We start from the raw sequence: 22,052 nt of genomic DNA, 5'->3' as shown, positions 1-22,052 counted from the left end.
ACAGGGTGTCTCGTAACTAGTGTTACTCCCTGAAAGGGGTGGTAGAAGATGTCATTCTGAACAAGATTTCCCTTCGTAGAAATGAGGTTTGAAGCTTGGTTTTTGAATTATTAAGGAAAAACACGGACTTATCAGAGCGCAAGGATTACGCGCGCTCAGCCGCTAGGTTCGAAGCTGTCGCTCTCGCGTCTGCGCATGCGCAATCCTCGCGCTCTGATTGGTCCGTGTTGCAGGATTTGTACATTTGGCAATTTAGAAATCCAAAAATTAAAAATTGAAAGATGTGTAGTTTTAAAGCTTAAAATATGTAAAAACTTGAAAATTTAGGAATCAAGATATTTAAAACATAACGTTCATGTATCACGGAACTAACACTCTTGTTCACGACCACAGTCCCTCATGCTCAAACCCATCACTACCTCGTTCATTGGTGTCTTTCGTTAATAATTCAAAAACGAAGCTTCAAACCCCATTTTTACAAAGGGAAATCTTATTCAAAATCACGTCAGCTGCCCCCAGTTCAGGAACCTACACTAGTTGTGAGACACCCTGTATGTAATGCATCACCATCCAGAACATATTTACATTTCGTGTAACGTGTAAATACGAACAAATGTAATTGAATAAATTTAAATGAATATGAATGATTACAAATAAAACTGAATAAATATAAGTACTGAAATATTTAAATTAATTCAATCCACCGCCAAGTAAACGCGCGAAGAAATGAAATTGAGCGGTGATATAGTTTCACCGTTCTGAAATCCAAAAACTGTATTAAAAGTTTAATAGAGTTCATCAGTTAAAATTAAACAGATTTTAACATACTGAATTAACGTTATAGGAAGTTTTAAATACTGATTGGTATTTCTATGGATCGTAATGATTGTTAATTAATTTTACTTCGTAGTTAGTCTTCATAGTTCTGAAGGGTGCAATTTCAAAGTATACAAGAGATCAGTTTGCATGTTTGTTCCGGGTTAAAAAAATACAAATATAACACAAGGATAAAAACGGAATTATCTCAACATATAACATCAATATTTATTTCTCTTTAAAGAGAATATTTTTTCGCACAATATGGAATACATTTTATAAAATACGGTGTAAAATTCCACGAACGTGCGAATGCAATCATAAAGAAATTACCAGGGATCAAAACCCTTTCCAGCATCTATTATTAATACATTCTCTTCTTCCCTCTCCTTTCTTCCCTTTTTATTTTATTCGTTTCAATTGTATTTTGCGTCACAATTTTGATTTACACGTTTAATATTCGGCATAAAATTGCCACATCGTGGAAAATTCTTTGGCACCGGTGGTACATCACTTTGGTGCCCAACTTGAAAAACGAGCTCCATGCCGGCATCTTGATGAAAAATAAAATGGCAGTGGAACAACCAAAACCCTTGATCATAAATAAATACGAATTAATTTATTTGTAGCATATGTAACGTGCTTTGTAATCTTTGCACAATATAGCAAACAAAATTAAAGCGAGTTCGAATTATTCGAGATGGAACGTTTATGGTTATTAATTTTCATGGCAGTAGTTCTGAATCAGAAGTATACGTACCTGGGTTATTCGCACGGAATCTGATTACCGCGTATCCGTTATTTGGAAGAACAATTGTATCTTTTCCTGGAGGATTATCAAAATTTCTGTTTAAATTAGTCTCACTATCCAGCTCCTTCACGTAATCTAGACTTATTAAACTTTCATTTGTGGGAGGACCTAATGGTTGGCCCATACTTAGGACACGAAATGCATAACCATGCAAATGGAAAGGATGAAACAGCTCTGGTATACCGGCTGCAATAATTAATACATCAGAAGTTAAACACAATTAGATTTTATTTTTAAACGAAATTTAGATTTTTGTGTATTAGAAAATTTTTAAATTGAGGAATTTAGAAATTTAGAAATTTAAAGGATGAATTAGCACGTTTAAATTTAAATTTTAAACGAATTTAAATTTTCTAGAAATGTAGGAATTTTTAATTTTGTAATATGAACATTTTATCTTTACTCATTAGGGGATTTGGAAGATTTAAGAATTTGAGAATTTATAAATTTGGTGACGTGATAATTCAAACTTGTGGAACTTTTTAAAGTTAAGAATTGTCAGTTGGTGCAAAAGTTTATAAATTTGATAATCTAAAAATCTAAAATATAGAAATTCTGAAATTTAGATATTTAAAAGTTTAGAATTTCGAAAATTTAAAAATTTATCGTAAGAGGAATGATTAATTGCATATTATTGCAGTACACTGCATTTTATTTGACTACTCACATACGTCAATTAATATCACTTCCACTACAGCGTCCAACGGTATTTTCAACACGTGCGTGCAACTACAATTGCCGCTGCAATCATCTGGCAAATTTTCAGAATCGCAAAACTGATTCGGAGGTAGATCTTCATACTGTGACAGTGGTGGTGATGGTGGGAAAACAAATTGAATGTTGTCCATAATTCCCAAAACAATGATATCTGGCGTTGGAACTGTACAAATGTTTAAAAATAAAAATAATAAAGGAATACAACCAATTTCCACAATAGCATACATAATTTAAAAATTTGAGGGAGAATCTTACTCAAAAAATCTTCGTACGTGTTAGGCTGATAAAAGGTGTCGGGTGAGGGCGCACGAAAGTCAATAGGCATGTAAAACTTTAAATCTGCTTCGCCTTGCCCAACGTCAGATTCAATATCCGAGGCATGCGTTAAGTTGCTTATACATATCACATGCGAATTCGTTTTGTTGCAGGGAATGTCCACTGGATTTAAAATCTATTGTTGTAACAAACTTGTTTAAATTTTTGGTCGATAGCATAGTTTCGAGATAAATAATTTGCTTTATCAATTATAGAAAAACGTTTTCATTAATGTTCATTGTTCAGAATATTTTTAAATTACAATATGACGAGCATTTAAACACATATTCGTGCTAATGTCATTATTTCACGAGTGTTAAAACGATACAAAAAATATTGTTTGTATGCAGGTTGTGTAACGTGAACGGATACATACAGTGTGTCCCACTTAAGTTGTCATGTAAATTAATTTCGTGATGAAACGACAATGATTTTAAGACGAATTTTTTGTCTAATTTATGTCTTGAAACGATATGAAAATCAAAATTTATGAAGAAAACTTTATGTGAAATTACTTAAAACCGCTTAAGCTTCGATTATCTTTTTGTATTTTTACTTGTAGTGAAAATAATGTAGACGTTCGACTTATATTGCTAGAAGTTAATTTTTTCTGCACAAATGTAATAAGATATGAATATCAAACGTGTTATTAAATAATTGTTGACGCGGTGCTAGAAAATGATCTGAAAAAAATGCTTATTTAAAATATGACACCATTAATAAAAATGGAATTATCTTTCATATTTCTTGACATAATATGAAAAGTGCCTTTTATCGGCAATACATTTGACTTGGCTATCACAGCATTACGTACATATATGAATACTGTCAACTATGTATGTCGAGATCATGTGTCTCGACTTCTAATTCTATTACGAGATATTAATCACTTATTTTATTCTCTACCTCGATCAAATTAAAAGAAATGCTAACACAAGCTTGCATTACTGTTTTTTGAAACGTATTTTTTAATAACGAATATTTATGAAAAATAACTATCGATATTTGCATGGTTCACTACAAGTGGGACACCCCGTATATGTACATAAACGACAATAAAAATAAAGAAAAACATACTACATTCGAAGGGATTTCACCGTAAGAAGGCTGTGGAGTTTTTGGTTCTGTAGATGCATTTACATACTGCAATAAGGCTAACTGATGAATATTTGGTGTTGTACATTCAGTTAATCCACGAAGTTGTATCCAATAAGTACCAGGCTCTTGATTAGTATTTATGATAAAATCATATCGTTCGCCTAAAAAGAATACACACAATCTTTATTGGATAAAGTTTTGGTACATGAGAATAGATTATAAAATGATGAAAAGCACATTGTAAGTTATTACTATTGTTAGCTTCCCTAAGAGAGTTCTACCTCTCTTATGCTGCTAATCAAAGCTTTGATAAGAACGTTTGATATGACGTGTAACATTTTGTTTCCGTAGTTCAATAAATGGATTCAGTATAACTAATAATTAATATATGTTACAGTAAATAAATAAACTAATACTACTTATGATTTTTGTGCCTCGGTGCACAGTATTCTTTTTACTACAATATCACTTATTAATTGCCAATTTACCTGCTAATGAGACAATAGCATCCACAGCGACGGGTTCAATATATTGTCCATCCGTCGCGATAGCGGTCAAGTTGTGGCCTTCAATCATCAATTGGCCAGCACAGTTGGCACAAAACGCATTGACCAAACGGAAACGATAACGTTTATTGGCTTCTACAGTTATTACTTCGAAAGCTCCCTTCCCTGTGTCATTATTGACGGTCTATAACATAAATGAAATGTTAATTACAACCGATATCAATTTATTTAATATTTTCCTAGACAATCTGTTCTATTATTGCACTTAATTATTGCACATAAAAGGTTCACTTTGCATCTCCTCCCTTTCTAGCAAAATGTTACCATGGCAAAATTCTTTTCCATTGTCGTATTTAATTGTTTTCATCCCAATACCATCACAACGTACTCAAAAATCGTTTATTTAAGTTAATTTTGAAAATCACGTATATGTGACACCACACATCATGGTATTATTCTGTGTTTATTTTATGTATCATAGATTGTCAAACAAACGTCATTCAGCACAATGCGCGTCTGATGATGGATCAATAGTATCAACAATATATTGAATTGCCAAATGATCACGTGCAAATGGTACTTGATATCAAACGCATTTACCAAGTATTTTCCTTTTCCATTGATCAGAAACGTATCAGGAGTTTGACCAGTTACACCACTTATATTATTGCGGCCTGGGAATCTTTCTGACGATTCTTCGTGAAACCAGTCACTAATGACTATCACGTGATTTGCTAAATCAAAATCATATTGATTCGAATAAGGATCTTGTTCTATTGGATCTCTTATAACAAGGCTACCGAAAACGCCGTCCATCTTGTTTAATCCCGTATGAGCATGCCAGAAGTGGGTGCCAGCATTCTTCGCGGGAAACTGATATCTGAAAGAGATACAATTTTTCATTCCACATACACGATTCAGATTTATCATTGTTCATTCATTGTGCATTGAAAACACAAACTACGCAAAATTTGATGAATAGAATACCTTTCAATGTCTAACTAAATATGTGTTTACAGCACAAATAGATATTTGTATTTATATCTATATTCAATTATATTTATAAACGCAAGCAATTACTTCTTTATTTACTTAATAACGACGTAACATTACCTAAAAGTTGTGCCAGACGTAATAGGGCATTGGGTTAATGCAGGTACACCATCATAATATTGAGATCCATTCTGATACACCCCATGCCAATGAATCGTCACTCCATCTTCTGGAATTTTGTTCAAAACGTCGACCACCACACGATCATTTAGACAAACTTGTATACTCGGTCCTGGTAGCATTCGGTTCACAACTAAAGCCATACGCTCCACTCCGTCGCTAGTTATGCATTGACAATTGGGACACAATGTATTTGTGACATTAGGGGTACAGAAATTGCATGCTCTAAAAAAAAATGAAAAGCAAAATGTTTGTATAACCGGTAATACAAACAAATTAGTAATAAAACATTTAATAAAATAAGGCTTTACAAGACCATATAATTTACGTATGTGTATGTGTTGTTTGCTTGTACATTTATACAGAAGGTACTTATATTTCGTACCAAACGTTTCTTCTGTACGTTTTGAAAATTTTTGACATTTTATGCAAAACGGTTACTGTATGGGTTTGGAGAACATTTTATAAAAAAATTTGAAACAAATGACAAATTAGGACTTTCTGTACTGTAACCCAATACGTTCTTATTGAAATTGTTGCGAATAATCTGTTCATCTAACAAAGATATACTGTTGTACGTATAAAAATTTGTGCTTCTTCTTGTAATGGAATTTCATACTTGTTAATTACATATGTTGATTCTATTGAACATTCTATATACAAATTTCATTTGCATTTATGTATTCGTATTTGGAATGACTGTCTTTAGAAGCGGTCATAAAGGTACTACGCTTATGTATAAATTATAGTACTTTTAAATTGAACGTTTTTCATGTACATGATACTTACTGCCCGCTGACGGGATAACGTTCGAGCACGAATTTGTAATAACAAGTTTTTGGTTTCTGCCCAACATGACAGGGACGATTACACTCGAGGGCATTTGATAGAGGTACATCCGTCAAGGTTTCAGGTATCTCACAATTTTTCACATTTACAGTAGACATGCCACTAACTCCAGGAACATATCCAACGACTGGAGTTTGCTCACATGATCCACATTTAACTATAACTGAAGAACGAACACATATGATACTATTTTAGTTGATTCAGTGCTTTTCAGTAAGTGACACCGATTTAAACTTTGTACAATTACAGTGGACACCAAAAATAATAATTTTAAAGAACAACAACTTTCCACAATACAAAAGATGTTTATAAATTTTAATAGAATGATCATCACATAATTTAGTGAAAACGAATTGTTTAAAAAATATGAAGACTTATACCAGCAAGAATGAGCAGAGAAGATAAAAGTGCGTCTTGGTTGCAGTTCATGGTGATGTTTGGATTAGCACAAATATGTACGCATAATTTTGCCTTTATATAAGATGAACAACCCTTCTTTCCGGGAGATCACTCTGCATAATTTCATTGATAAGACTAATCTACTTTGTCTTCATTCTCGGTGATATTGAAATTAATTTGGAAACCATGTTATAAATATATACTATAAGATAATATACCATGAGCGGCAACAAGTTGACAAAGGGGAGTTTACTTTGAAAATTAAGAACCGTGCAAACCTTTCGTTACGTAAGAACAGGAAGAGAAGAATTTTATTACTGGTAAAACTGAAAACAGTTTATTTACAAATTGATCAGTTGTATTTGTGCCATTGATTAAACATTTTGATGTTGTTTAATTTTAAATTGAATGTAAATCGTAGAAATACATGAACAAACGCTGGAAAATTAGTTGATAAAAATAGCATATAAATTAACAAGTACAATCGTTCTCTTGATAAAAAGTCGCATGTTATCAAAACAACCAATTCTGGAAACCAAAAATAAATATTTACAAATTTGTCGTTACGGATTTATATGGTATTAAATCAAAATTGTGAGGAATATTCGAAGGTGCTAATAATGTTTTTAATCACATGATACGTTCAAAGAAATATTTGAAGATACATTAGATAAGAATACTAAAAATGTGTAACGTCCCTGGGGAAACCTTTTTTTTCTTTCTACTGGCATCATCGCGACAATCTTCTATCCATCGATTAGAATAGTCAATTATCGACCGTAGTTGCCAATTATCGACAGTACATTAGGTATCTATTACCATATCTATCAAATTCGACAGTCGGTAATCAGTACACATATATATATATATTATCATTTATATTAGTTATCTTATAATTTTGATTTAGAGTAGGTAATATTTTCCGCGAAAATAATTGAACATTAAGTTTGAATCATTAAAACAAGATTATGTATTATTTTATTTTATTTTCTAATAAATAGTTTGTACGAGAAATTTCCGTTACGCTATGATGTGCCTACGTGCCGCGATACTCGCCCGAAATCCTTGAGATCAGCGCTAATCCTAGAAAAGGATAGCGATACTATTTCTATTTTCGGCATTTTTGGACATTAAATTAATTAATTAACTAAATCAATTTATATACGTAAAATCAACCAGTGCTAAACTACTCATGGCCGGAACCAAAATTATTTCCTTAAACTAGAAAGCTGTAAATCGAAATAAACTCGCCTCTGATAGAAAAGGACAGAAAATGTATTTTTCGCTAAAACACCGTTATACTACTATTTTAATATCAAATTGTTAGCCAGAAATTAAAGAGCACCATTTAAAATATAATTTAACCGTTCAATTTTATAATTAATGTATAATAACGAAATTATATGAAAATTTAGATATTCTGACGTCACAAAAATTCCAGGAATTCGGCGAACCTGCGAGTATAAAAGGGCGAGCGAAACCCGTCTAAAAGCAGAACAATTTTCGAAGTCGAAGCGATAGAAGTCTCTTTGATTAGTATTAACCGGAACAATTTTCGCTGTCAAAGAGCCAAAAAGATTCTTAATACTTGACTGGTCAAGCGGGTATTTGCCATTCGGTTACTTGATCGCTGGGTTGTTTTAGCAGCTGGTGAACAACAGGCTCCCCAATTAAGCGATCTGGTTTTGGGTGTCAGTGTGCGCTCTGACAAAAAGGGCTATGGACAATTAGTTGTCGAGTCAAATTAAACAAGAGTAATTGTTCCGAGGAAGTTTATTAACTTTAGATAAATTTTGGAAGTTGAATTAGTAAAGGAATATTGTTCTGTCTCTAGCGTACATTTCCGTAGTCGACTACACCGTGTTAGATAGTAGATAAATCTGTCTAATTTTGCGAAAACGTATCCTAATACGTTTAGAGAATCTCACTTAGGTCGAATTCCTCGCGGCGGTAGACTATAAAAGCGCTAACATTACTAATTTTGTAAAATTTCATTTATATTAAGTTAGAAACCGAATCACACTTAGGTAGGATTCATTATAAATCACAAGCGTGTTAATCAAGTAAAGTCTTGTCACTGCGATAACTTCAAACACGAAAATCGAATATATATAAGGAATATCAAATTTAGTTAATATTACAAATATGAAGTTAAATTAGATACGGTCCAATATAAAGTACTGACCAGCGAGTCTCATATCATTAAATTCATAATTATCTATTACATATTGTTTAATTTATCAATTTCTATTATTTCTATTATTATCATTATTCAAGATCTATTTAGTTCTTTATACTAATCAATCATTTATAATTTTTATATATATTTCTTTATTTTGTTGTTATTGTTGTTTGTTAGTTTCATTTCTTATCGTTTGTTGAATAAATCTAATTGTTGAAAGATTTTGACCTGTGAATTTCACTCCTTAACCGCACACCACACGAATCCCACAATCTTTATTCTTAAAATCGAGTCGTTTAGGGGTAAAAACCGCTCTTTACCTTTTAGCGCTTGTAATAAACTGAACTTAGGTCTCAGGGTTGTTACAAATGTATTACATAATTTGCTAAAAATACTGCAACCATTTTAACGCGTTACTTAAGAACAACTTATGGAATTTACATTCACTATTTTATGTGTTTAATATTATTTTCGTTAATTTTGCTGTATTCTGCATAATATCATGTTTATAGCGTCATTGTTTATACGGAGTCTTATTCACAGTTTATGTAGTACCTGTTTTTTTCACACTTTATTATCTGTTTATCTTATTATGAATAATTCGCAATAACAATGTACAACTCACGAATGGTGAGTACTCAGACGTTTATGACGAACTATGTGCAACACGTTGATTACATTGATATACGACTACTAATTCAACATTCGTCGCTTTGATATACTCGCGAGATAATATTTACAGAAACAAAGCTTCGAAGCTTTTACAGTTTGAAGTAGTTAAAATAGATGTATAATTAAAATAAAACAATTTTATAGTCTCAAAAGACCCAATGTTTAAAAATTTTAAAGTGCAAACGTCCCAAACCACTGTTTCAAAATTCTCATCTTCCAACATTCCAAAATTAAAAAATTCCGCTACTTTAAAAATTCTAAAGTCTTTAAATCTTAAAATTCCATAGTTTCCAAATTTTAAAGTTTCAAGGTTTTCATGCATCAGTATTCTGAAAACTCGGAGATTCTAAATTTGAAACTGCAAACATAAAAAATCAATGAACTTCCAAATTCTCAAAATATCACAGGTCTTTTTTTTTTTTTTAACGAGGGGTAATCTTCGAAAGACGCCCCCACCTCCCGGGGGAGGAGCGGGGGTAGTGTGGGATTCGTACCCACTAAAACCCCTCGGTGATGCCCACCCTCGGCGGCATGGCGGGCTATGGGGTCGTGCCATATTCGTCGCCACGGCAAATATCACAGGATTACACTTTAGAACTTTGCCAAAAGATAAAGAGTACATGGCTAAAATGAAAGTAATATATCTGGAACACATATTGATAAAAATAATCAAATTAACCAATATTTCCGCTTAATCTTTGATATCAATTTACCTCGCAGATAATAACAGAACACGTAACAGGTATCATACGTTGACTGCTTTGCCAGTCCCGAAATTTTGCTGAAAATACGTAAATGTGATGTTCGATCAGGCAAGAAAGTAAGTACGGAAAGGATTCGACATTATTCATCGATCATTCATCATTTTTCTACTAGAGCATCAGTTATTATCTTTTACGTTACTTTTGATCTTACTCTAATCACTTCTTTATATGTCACAGCTTCAAAAGAAATTCTTAAATCCGTGTTCACGTAGAGCAATACCTCATTGCCTGATTTCGACCTATAAGTAGTTACAAGCGCATATTAAAATTTAAAATATTATTTAAAATTAACAATTAATATTCGAACACAGTGAAATATCAATGTATCTCATTATTTACATTCAAGTGTACAGGGAGGAAACGTACAATCTCGAACACATAGAAATAAAACACATTTAAAAGAAAAAGTGTTATTAGAAGATAAATCAGTCTTGAACTAACATGAAATGTTATTAATATTTAAACTTCCTCTTGTTTGTATCATGTCCATGTTGTTTCATATACATTCTTCAATACTCGTGCAAATAGGTACGTACGTATATGAAAGGAACGATCTGGAATTACTCATGAAACTTCACATAAGTGATGCTGACATTAATCGCGCTTAGTTTCAGATGCTAATCAATTTGATTATTAATTTTCAGTTTCTACCATAATGCGTTCGCTGGCCCTTCTTTAATGTTTAATTTCTGTAGTCTACGGTGAGTTTATTAAATATTTATCACTCGAATTGTCTTAATAACGAAAAACTCACCAATTGTTGATTGAAGATTAATACTGTACAATATTAGTGATAAAGTGTGTTGATTTTTGGAATGTAATTAAAATGCAATTAATCAATTTATTTGACGTACATCATTTTTTTATGTAGGTTCTCTGGATGAACGAATTATTGGAGCCTCTAATGCTTCAGATGCCCTAGTACCCTCTATGGTGAGAATAATGTACTCTAATAGTCTGCTATGTGGTGGCACCATCATTAACAACCGTCATATACTTACAGTTGCACAATGTATTTATAAGTAAGTAATTTATCAGAAAAAGATTAATGTTAAGATAATCTATCTAATCGTGCTGCATTACTTTACAGCAAAAATCCAAAAGTCTACACTATCGTTGCTGGAACAAATTACATGAACAAAAGTGGTGTTACGTATTTTGCAGAAGAATTTATTTGACCTACAACTTACAATGAACCAAGAAAAGTTAATGACATCGGTTTAATACGTGTGACCCAAGAAATTAAATTTTCCCCTACAATTCAACCAATTATGCTACCATCTAATTCTTATATTCCTGCTGGAGATTTTGGTTATCCAGTTGGCTGGGGAGAGGTGGACGTAAATGATTATTAGAAATGACATAATTGACTTGCAGAGACAAAATCATACTGCATCAAACATTTTTCATTATTGGGAAAATCAATATCAGAATACTACACAACCTCCTTTCCGCTGACTGACTGATTCACGTATGCAAATTCAGAGACCAAACGGTGCGAGATACATTTTTCCATAGAATCCTTCCCCTAAAATCACCCCAAAACCCCAGAAACATCCCAGAATTATAATTTCTACGCTAACTTTAATGTGAAAAACACAGGACTTCTTCCTTTTCACAGAGAAGAAATCTTCGGTTGTTAATTAATATTAACAAAATAATAAACGATTGAAACATCTTATGGAAACGGAATTAAAAAAGAAATCATTCTTTTTTCTTCAACAGATGGCATCGACACTACCTGTTAAATTGCAAGTGACAGCCGCAAACATCATGTCGCTATCAGAGTATGAAAGTCGTTTGAGAGGGAAGTTTCCGACAACAAGATATACATATACATATGTGCGGAAATGAACGGATATCGAGCTCTTTGCTTTGTAAGTGACAAAACATTTAACAATGTATTATTATAAGTATTTTCTGTGGGAGATCTGTTTGCAGTGGAAAGTAAAGGCTTAAACACTACTAAACTTATAACTTATATCGTCTTTAGCGTAAAGGTTTGAGAAAGCCGCGGTCAACCTTCAAAATTTTCAAGTGCATAAATATAGAAATTTAAAAATGTTCACAGTCAAAAATGCTAGAATTTTCAAAATTCTGAATTCGGTAGTTAAACAATTTTCAAGTATAGACATTTCTAAATTAGAATGTACTGAAGTTGGAAATATTCGAACCTTCCAATTTTTCAGTTCAGAAATTTATTAATACTTGAAAATATTGATTCTCAAATTTCGAAATTTTCATATTTGTAAGACTTCAAAATGTAACATTCTGAAGCCTCGATGTTGGAAAATTTGGAAATCTTCAAATTTACAAATTGTCATACTTTGCTGTCTACTCCAACGCCAGAAATTTGTCCATGTGAGGAGACATAAGAATAGTGGTTTCTGTAAGGTATTTTACAAATATAATTTTCCGATTGTTCTATTTTCACAAACATGAAACAACTTTCACTTGTTTCAAAAGCACGTGTGAATTCAAGCTTTTATTTCTACATTGTAGTAGATACTCGGTACATTTACAACGTTCTTTTTATCACAACTAATGCTGTTAGATATCGTTGGATGTGAAAATTTCTTTATCTCTTCAGGAACAGCGCACGCTACAATTTTGCAGAAATATTATTTTCGAGTTTCCTGTAAATATGCCACGCGTGAACCCGTTTCATACCCCAAAGGATATGAAATAAAATTCAGTTCGTGAAATACAATCACGTGATTCAGTACTATTTTATTAGTTAACAAATTTAACCCTTTGCCTTACGATTTAATTTCCAACTGTGCGGACCGAAAGCGACACCAAGTTCGGTCGCGCGCAGGGACATACATACATAGCTTAGTTCAGCGTTCGAAACTATACAAATCCCAAACTTCCTATGATTTGTATATACACGTGCGCGGTACAATTAACTTTGAGAGATGTTTGGTAAATAATTACGATTAGTTGATTATTAAACAAGAAACAGATTTATTGTTTATGTTTCTCCCGGTATACTTACGACGACTCTGAGGTGTCTTATTCATGTTTGGCCCGATAGACTTACGACGCCTCTGAGGCGTCATTGTAAGCTAAGGGGTTAATGTCATGAGGGTCGTCGTTTGGCACATCGTAACGTAATTAATGTAATGGAAAAAGTAATAAACAAAAGGAAGAGTTTAGAACCACTATTATGTAAACGATGTAAAATTACAAATCCAAAATTTAAAATTGGAAATTACCTATTCGTATCTCCAAAAATTATGAGTTCTCTCTACCTTATACGTGTCCATTCACACTACTGTATTGAAAACGTTAATACGTTTAATATCACTATGGAAACGCTGTATATAGCATAGTACTTTATTTCCAATTTAACCGCATCACTAAATATTTTGTGTAAATAATATAATACATTATTGATACTGTATAAAATCAGAAGATACTTCTATCTCTTGGTTAATCGATTATGTTCCTCTATAGAAGATGCCCATCGCCGTGCCCACAACATACAATATTTCGTAAAATGATTAACCATCCCTCGCTTTATTTGCTTTATTAAGCATTATATGTCAGTATAACACAACTTGATCGGCTAATTTATGACAATTTGTAATACTTTTATTTATTTCAGGGTGATAGTGGTTCTCCCTTGATTTACAACAACGTACAAATTGGCATTGCTGCTTATATGCAACTGCGATGTACACCCGGTTCGATTGACGTCTACACTATGGTGTCGCCGTTCGTACCTTGGATACAGTCGATATCGGGACCGATTACGACCATTGAGATTAACGGATCAAACCCCATAAATCATGTAAACATATGGATTTTGTTATCACTCACAATGTTGACGCTTTTGTCATATTCGTATTCGCTATCGTATTAATTTTGCGGAAAATGAAATAAAATTTTCAGCTAAACTTATAATCGTAATATACCCTTATTATGATGATCCATTTATGTACGTTGGACAATTAAAACATGTTTATCTATATTAATTCGACATTGTAATGGAAGGTATAATTTACTTTCTTAGTTGAATGATAATGCAAACGAAATATAATTTTAAAGATGATCAAAGAATACTCAGAACACAATAGGAAAAAATTTTGTAATCAGATCTTATCAGGAACACTCCATAAGTGTAGATATCAAATTATCTTGGAGATCGAAAATGACACATTGCGGAGGTAACTTACTAAACGTTTTACCACTCCCAAAGTTTAGTTGAAGAACAAATAATATAATATTCGATCAGGCAAGAAAGTAAGTACGGAAGGGATTCGACATTATTCATAGATCATTCATCATTTTTCTATTAGAGCATCAGTTATTTTCTTTATATGTTACAGTTCTGAATGAAATTCTCAAATCCGTGTTCATGTAGAGCAGGGGTCGGCAACTTTTTTCGGATGGCAGGTCATTTTCAAAATAAAATTTTTTATGCAGGCCGCAAATACAAATGTAACTTAAATGGTGCTTTTATATCATATACGAGTATAAATAAATAAAAAATAACATGTATTTCTCATTACCTATTGTAATGAAACGTCATACGGTTGTCAATATGAACGTGTTTATGTGTAAAATGCACATATGAACATACAGTAGCAAACTGACGAAATGAAAGAATGCTACACTTGCTAAGCGAATCCTCTTATTCGGTGGGGAGTGGGGACTAAATTTGCGCAGTACCTTTCCTAATATGTTTCTGTTAGCGTGCACTTTTTGTCACCGGCCACATTTCGGAACGCTCACCCTCTAAGTTTGTTGATCTTTCCTAAAATTATATTGGTGCTTTGGCGAGCCGGGCAAAAAGTTGCAAAGGGCCGCAGGTTGCCGACCTCTGATGTAGAGCAATACCTCATTGCCTGATTTTTAACCGACTTCGAAAAAGGAGGAGGTTACTCAATTCGATCAGTATAATTTTTTTTTTTTTTTTCCTATGTATGTTCGCCGATTACGCCTAACTGGGTGGACCGATCGGAATGAAACCTTTTGCATATGGTAGGTGCTGACTCCCCATTGGTACCATTATCAAAAAATTTTTCATTTTTTAATTGCAAAGTGTTGTTATTGCAAAACAACCGGCAACTTTCTTCTTTTTCTATGTATGTTCGCCGATTACGCCTAACTGGATGGACCGATCGGAATGAAACCTTTTGCATATGGTAGGTGCTGACTCCCCATTGGTACCATTATCAAAAAAATTTTCATTTTTTAATTGCAAAGTGTTGTTATTGCAGAAAAACCGGCAACTTTTAAAATAAACTTTTCTCGATTTTAGTGCGCTTTTAATATCTTATCGCGGACATGATTCTGTACAATTTTGTTCATATACAAATTTCGCAGAAATGTTTAGTTTTCGAGATATTAGCGAAAAAAATTGTTATTAACTTTTAAAATCAGCTTCCAACGATTTTGATGTCCTTTGAATATGTTGTTAGGGGCGTGGTTCTGGACAACTTTTTCCTCTTGCGAAATTGACGGAAAGCTTTTGTTTTCGAGATATTACAGAAACTGTTGTTAACTTTTGAAGCCAACTTCGAACGATTTTTATGTCCTTCTAATACGTTATTAGTAGCATGATTCTAAACGAATTTTTCCTTATGCATAATTGGCGGTAAGCTCTAGTTTTCGTGATATTAGCGAATAACTATTGTTATTATTATTAGTGGAACGCCCCGTGCTATGCACGGGAAAGACAAGAAAGGGCAATTACAATGGACTGTACCAAAACACTAACTAAGCTTTGCCGCTTTGACACGCAACTTATGCAGCAAGATGAGTTCACGTTGACGTTGGTGTATTATTCCCATTGCTTGGTACAGTCTCCCTACCGTTCTAACAAACATTTTTTTTATTTTTTAGTTGCAAAGGATTATTTTTTCTATGCATGTTCGGCGGTTTTTCCTAGGTGGGTGGTCCGATCGGAACAAAGCTTTTCGCATCTTGTGGAGTCTAACTTCCCATTGATACCATTATCAAAAATTTTTTCATTTTTTAGTTGCAAAGGATTATTGTTGCAAAAAAAGTTGAAAAACGAATATCCATGTTGTCTTTTACTTAATTATGCTCATGGCATTTACGCAGTCAAAAAAAGCCTGGAAGAACTGTCTCACAGTATCCTATACAATTCTCCCCATTCCACTAAAAAGCGTTAAATAAAATAATTTTCGGAAAAAAAATACACCGACTTCGAAATGCACTAAAAAGTATAAAATAATTTCTATTTCCTAATGAAGTAATTTCTTTTTCTCTGAATCATACAATTACGTCACAGATATGAATTAAACCTATTTACTCGTTAGGTAGTATATTAAATACATTTCAACTTTTTCGGAGGCGGCGCAAAATTAAAAATACCTCAGTAAACGTTGCTGCCAATAACCAGTTGATTGTGGTATGGCGTATTGGAAATTAATAAATCCCGAGAAAAAATACGAACCATTATAGATATACCTGGTAATATACGTAAATGTAATGACTGCATCTTCATTTGATCAACGTTTCTGATATAAATGAAATTGAATCGACTTCGTTCGCGTGTAGAAGCCATGGATCTAAGAACCTATAAACGGAGCCCACGACGCGGGAATGACCAAATTTGCGACAGATGGGCTCTAGCTTTATAGTATATGCGGCGGTCGAGTCTTTCCGTCGCATACTCTATGAATATAGCCCTTTGCGGACTACCGCCGCATATATGCGTTCTGCGTAAATCATCAAATTGGCCGAGGAACTCATACTTGCGTTTGGCGAAAACAGTTGATTGAGCCGAGAAACGCGTACATGTGTTCATGCACGTAAATCTGTGCATGTATATATAATATGTCCAGAATATAACTTGGAATGCTATGAACGAAAACCGCGTTTAGGCAGAAATATACGCCGGCAATTTTTAATGACTATCTCGGCAGGAGCTCGGCCCCACGGTTCACTTCGAACCGTCCCGTCCGCAAAGGGCTAGATAGACCATAGTTACATTCTATACGCACTAACACCTACTTCGCGGCGTGCTGTCGAATTATATGTATAGAAAAAAAAATAGCTATACAAGTTTTGCCTATGTTCGGCTGTCTAAAGGTTGACATGTTCAAAAAAATCTTTTAATTTTGCGCCGCCTCCGAAAAGGTTGAAATGTATTTAATATACTACCTAACGAGTAAATAGGTTTAATTCATATCTGTGACGTAATTGTATGATTCAGAGAAAAAGAAATTACTTCATTAGGAAATAGAAATTATTTTATACTTTTTAGTGCATTTCGAAGTCGGTGTATTTTTTTTCCGAAAATTATTTTTAACCTATGAGTAGTTACAAGCGCATATTAAAATTTAAAATATTATTTAAAATTAACAATTAATATTCGAACACAGTGAGATATCAATGTATCTCATTATTTACATTCAAGTGTACAGGGAGGAAACGTACAATCTGCAACGCATAGAAATAAAACGCATTTAAAAGAAAAAGTGTTATTAGAAGACAAATCAGTCTTGAACTAACATCAAATGTTATTAATATTTAAACTTTCTCTTGTTTGTATCACATCCATGTTGTTTCATATACATTCTTCAATACTCGTGCAAATAGGTACGTACGTATATGAAAGGAACGATCTGGAATTACTCATGAAACTTCACATAAGTGATGCTGACATTAATCGCGCTTAGTTTCAGATGCTAATCAATTTGATTATTAATTTTCAGTTTCTACCATCATGCGTTCGCTGGCCCTTCTTTTATGCTTAATTTCTGTAGTCAACGGTGAGTTTATTAAATACTTATCACTCGAATTGTCTCAATAACGAAAAACTTACCAGATGTTAATTGAAGATTAATGCTTTACATTATTAGTGATAATTTATCAAACGTACATTATTTTTTATGTAGGTCTGGGGGATAGAAGTTTTATTTGTGAAGATTATGATATAGAAAACGAATATCCCTTTTTAGCGAGAATAATGTACGGTAATGACCTGATATGTGGTGGGACCATCATTAGTAACCAGTATATACTTACAAGTGCGGAGTGCGTTTACAAGTGAGTAATTTATTAGAAAAAGATGTGCGTTCCTTAAAGTTATATGTCAAGTAGTCATCGGAAATTTAAGGATTTAAAAATTTGAAAAACGTACTTTTTGAACTTAAATATTTGGACAGTTAGTAATAAGTCCGCTTACAGATCCCGGACGAAACGCTACCTCCCTCGCCTTTATTCTTCCAAGCCCTTACCATTCCCTTCTAGTTAAACTGCCAAAAGCGGGTGTTAAAATTTAACATCATGCAAAGTGTTCCAAAAATTTACGTTCTTACAGATTCTAACAATGTTACAGAAATCTACTGCATATCGCATTTTAAGTACCTAACGTTACAATGAATTAGTCACACAGTTATGCACATATTAACATATTATAATTTTGTCTGATAGATCAAATCGTACTATATTATTTTACAGACGGGAACCAAACGATTTGGTAGTTTTTGTTGGAGCCGATTTTGAATACGAAGATGGTGGTGTTAGATATTTAGTAGGAGAAATTCAGAGGCATCGCGTACACAAAGCACGACGAATAAGCGCCATCGCTTTATTACGCGTAGTCGAAGACATTAAATTCAGCAGTGCAATTCAACCGATTAAACTTTCATCCAATACTAATTTTCCTGCAGGAAAAATGGCTACTCTAATTGGGTGGGACGCAGAGATGTGTATGGTAGGTAATTTTAAAAAGTAACGCAATCGACAAGCAAACGAAAGTTGCCATGATCATGCTACTTAAGGAAAATTTTATTATCATAAAAATCAGTATGCTACCTTAAAAAGGTGCTTTTCCGAAGTTATAAAGTGACTTTTTATCTTACCATTGTACTAGAATGAAGGCATATAAAATTATTTTTTATTCTTATTTATTCTCGCTCTTAGCAGTGAAGAAAGAGAACAATTTTGTCGACCCGTGGCCTAAATCGTACCAATAAAATTGGTCTTGTTATTAATAACTTGCAATTGTCAAGAATTTAATAAATTTATTATATATTTCGTCTAGGCCGGAGAAAGGGAGGAGAAGATCTTACCGCAAGAAAGCTGTACTGAGCTATACAGAATATGTACTTTGAGTGAAATAGACTCATACTATGACCCCTGTTTTGTAAGTAACATAACATTTATTATAAAATGACATAATTAAAAATCACAAGTTCTAAACTCTGATTTGAATATTATCTACTTGTATCTCCAAAAATTACAAATCTTGTTCACCGTACTACTTGTACATTTTTACTTCTGTATTAAACAAATTACTGCACGGAATACGACTATGAAAGCACTGTATATGTAATATGTATAATGCATAGTAATCGCGACTATTTTATTTTCCAACTCATTCTAGCCACTTAAAAGTTTGCTTAATTAATACGATATAATATTATATCACGTACTATATGTAGAAATTATGCTACTGATTCCCCGTTATAGTCCCAACCACATACAATATTTAATAATTGCATATTTGTTTTGTTAGAGCATTACACATCAGTCTAACACGATTTAATTAGCATATTTACCTGAATTTATAATGTTTTTATTTGTTTCAGAATTTGCTTGGCAATCCCTTGACTTTGAATTCCATACAAATTGGAATTAATAATGGGTATGTGACGTGTTCTTCTTCTCGCAACTCTTACACTATGATAGGACTGCATATGGATTGGATAAAAGAGAAAACAGGACAGCGTACAGTCTCTGCTAGAAATCAAGAATACTTAAGTACATATTATACAACACGTATAATATTGATACTTCTATTTATACTCCTAGTCTATTTATTTCGCCTGAGGGGAAACAATTTGTGGGACATATTCTGGTCTTATCTATCTTATCTATCTGATGCGGAGTAACAAATATAAATTCATTTATTGATGTATTCATTAGTCGAGTCTTTGGCTTCAGCCACACAGGCCGTGCCATAAACCTTGCGGACCCAAATATGGAAAGGCAACTTGGGCCTGCAGAATAACGGTTCCAGGTTCCTCTGGAATACGTCACGGATTTTGGGAAAAACACAGAATTTTCTATGCACCACCGTCCTCTCCATGTAGAAAACCCTGCTCTCTTCCAAACATGTACCACGCAAAGGAAGGGAGAAAAGAAGCTTTAAAATACGGCAAAATATGCCAAAAAAACATCAGAATAAAACCAGAACTACATCAGAACTAACGCAAAAATCAAACACATTAAATCACAATTGAAGTACAACATTCAACATCAATATAGTTATACAAAACTTGTTAAAAATGCACTGCCACTGTTATTTCATAAATAAGTGTTATTAGTTGTTCATTAAAATCAGTATTCATTTTGTTACGTATAATATTCACCCTCCGTTAATTGAGCGAGTGAAGCGGAACATAGCAGAAAGTTCCTTTCAATATCAAATTTCAACCTTTGCTCTGCTAAAACATTATCAGTGGTCGCGATAAAAGGTATAATTTATTTTCATAATTGCAAAATGTATACATATAATAGTACTATGATTAAAGTTAAATGTATTAATTTTGATACGAGAGGGCCTCATGCATTAAAAAATAGTGTTTATTAGAATAGTATAAAGTTTAAAAGATGAAAATAAGTTATGTCGAAACTTAATCGGAATTTTCTAAAAGTATATTTCTGAACATGTACTTATTCAATTATATTCAGACTTAAATGGACAATAAAATTGAATTAAATTATGTGTCAGAAGTTTTTAAAATGTATAATGTATTTGTTGAAAGTGATTGTTATTAGCAAAAAAACTAAATTTATGGATCTTTTAGTGTTAGTTGTTATTTAACTATAAAATAATTTAATAATTTTTTAATACATCAACATAAGAAACGAAACATACATGTTTGTTACATATTACAAGAATACAAATAAATTACAACAATAAAAACAGAATTATCTCAACATGTAGTGCTTATTTTCCTACAAAAAGAAATGTTTTATTTCCTAGCAACGAATAGATTTTACAAAATGTGGTATAAAAATTCCTCCAATGTAAATGTGAATTCCTTCAGAATCTGAATGACATTTCTGTCATTTTGAAAAATGATGGACGATCTGTGTACTGTTTAAGTTCTTTTTCTTCTTAGCATTTTTGGTTTACCTGGTAATGTGACAATGGAATCTACAGTAACGGGCTCCATCAAATGTCCATCTGATGCGATGGCGATCATCTTGTGATCCTCAATCGTCCATTCGCCTGGACAAGTGGTACAAAATGAGTTGACTAAACAGAAACGGTTAGGTTTATTTGCTTCTACAGTTATGACTTCGGAAGCACCACCCCCACCGGTAGAATTATTGTTATATAACCTAAATAAAGTATTAGTTACAATCCATATGAATCATAAAAGATTTAATTTGCATCTCAACTCTTTCTATTATAATATTGTCATAGAAAACTTCTTTTCAAATTTAATTCTTTTATTTCAATACTATCATGGTATATAACATTCTGAAAATTCCAATTGATATTTATCATAGAATTATAAATCTTTAGATTATAATTGGTCTTGATACACACCTGACACAAACCGTCAAAGCGCAAAAATTCCATTTTCATTTCTTGTATTACAATTTGATTTTTATTTCATATAACAAAGACGTTGATTTGATTTTTTGACTGGTAAGAAAGTACGGTGCGCGTCTCATAATAAATCAGTAAGATCAATATTGTTTCTAGCTGCTAAATAATCAGACACAAATAGTGTTTGATATCAAATACA

The 22,052-nt window shown here is 32.8% G+C and overlaps 2 protein-coding genes across 2 annotated transcripts; one reads left to right on the top strand and one right to left on the bottom strand.

The window, feature by feature from the left end:
• Window positions 1–961: 961 nt before the first annotated feature.
• On the bottom strand, window positions 962–5,623 carry LOC100881299 (uncharacterized). Its single transcript, XM_003699519.2, has 8 exons — window positions 5,377–5,623; window positions 4,864–5,143; window positions 4,246–4,447; window positions 3,737–3,918; window positions 2,600–2,795; window positions 2,295–2,507; window positions 1,577–1,813; window positions 962–1,408 (listed from the first exon to the last, which is right to left on the bottom strand). Exons 1-8 carry the CDS (start codon window positions 5,577–5,579, stop codon window positions 1,233–1,235), a joined length of 1,689 nt encoding a protein of 562 aa, XP_003699567.2. The 5' UTR covers window positions 5,580–5,623; the 3' UTR covers window positions 962–1,232.
• Window positions 5,624–10,069: 4,446 nt separating this feature from the next.
• On the top strand, window positions 10,070–14,172 carry LOC100881521 (chymotrypsin-2-like). Its single transcript, XM_076538214.1, has 4 exons — window positions 10,070–10,154; window positions 11,174–11,324; window positions 11,483–11,642; window positions 13,913–14,172. The coding sequence occupies exons 1-4, from the start codon at window positions 10,070–10,072 to the stop codon at window positions 14,168–14,170; spliced, it is 654 nt and encodes a 217-aa protein (XP_076394329.1). The 3' UTR covers window positions 14,171–14,172.
• Window positions 14,173–22,052: the final 7,880 nt, after the last annotated feature.

Source organism: Megachile rotundata, chromosome 12 (assembly GCF_050947335.1).
Source record: "Megachile rotundata isolate GNS110a chromosome 12, iyMegRotu1, whole genome shotgun sequence".
NCBI lineage: Eukaryota > Metazoa > Arthropoda > Insecta > Hymenoptera > Megachilidae > Megachile > Megachile rotundata.
Note: the sequence above shows the minus strand (reverse complement) of the source record. Positions and strands in the feature narration are given on the sequence as shown.

Excerpts from the sequence above, each read along its gene's own strand:
- LOC100881299 (XM_003699519.2), bottom strand. The coding sequence starts at position 5,579 with ATGGCTTTAGTTGTGAACCGAATGCTACCAGGACCGAGTATACAAGTT. Across the intron at positions 4,448-4,863 it reads ATGGAAAAGGAAAATACTTG|ACCGTCAATAATGACACAGG; the intron begins GTAAATGCGTTT and ends TTTATGTTATAG. Across the intron at positions 1,814-2,294 it reads AGTGATATTAATTGACGTAT|CCGGTATACCAGAGCTGTTT; the intron begins GTGAGTAGTCAA and ends TAATTATTGCAG.
- LOC100881521 (XM_076538214.1), top strand. The coding sequence starts at position 10,070 with ATGGCGGGCTATGGGGTCGTGCCATATTCGTCGCCACGGCAAATATCA. Across the intron at positions 11,325-11,482 it reads GTTGCACAATGTATTTATAA|TACAACTTACAATGAACCAA; the intron begins GTAAGTAATTTA and ends ATTTATTTGACC. Across the intron at positions 11,643-13,912 it reads TTGGCTGGGGAGAGGTGGAC|GGTGATAGTGGTTCTCCCTT; the intron begins GTAAATGATTAT and ends TATTTATTTCAG.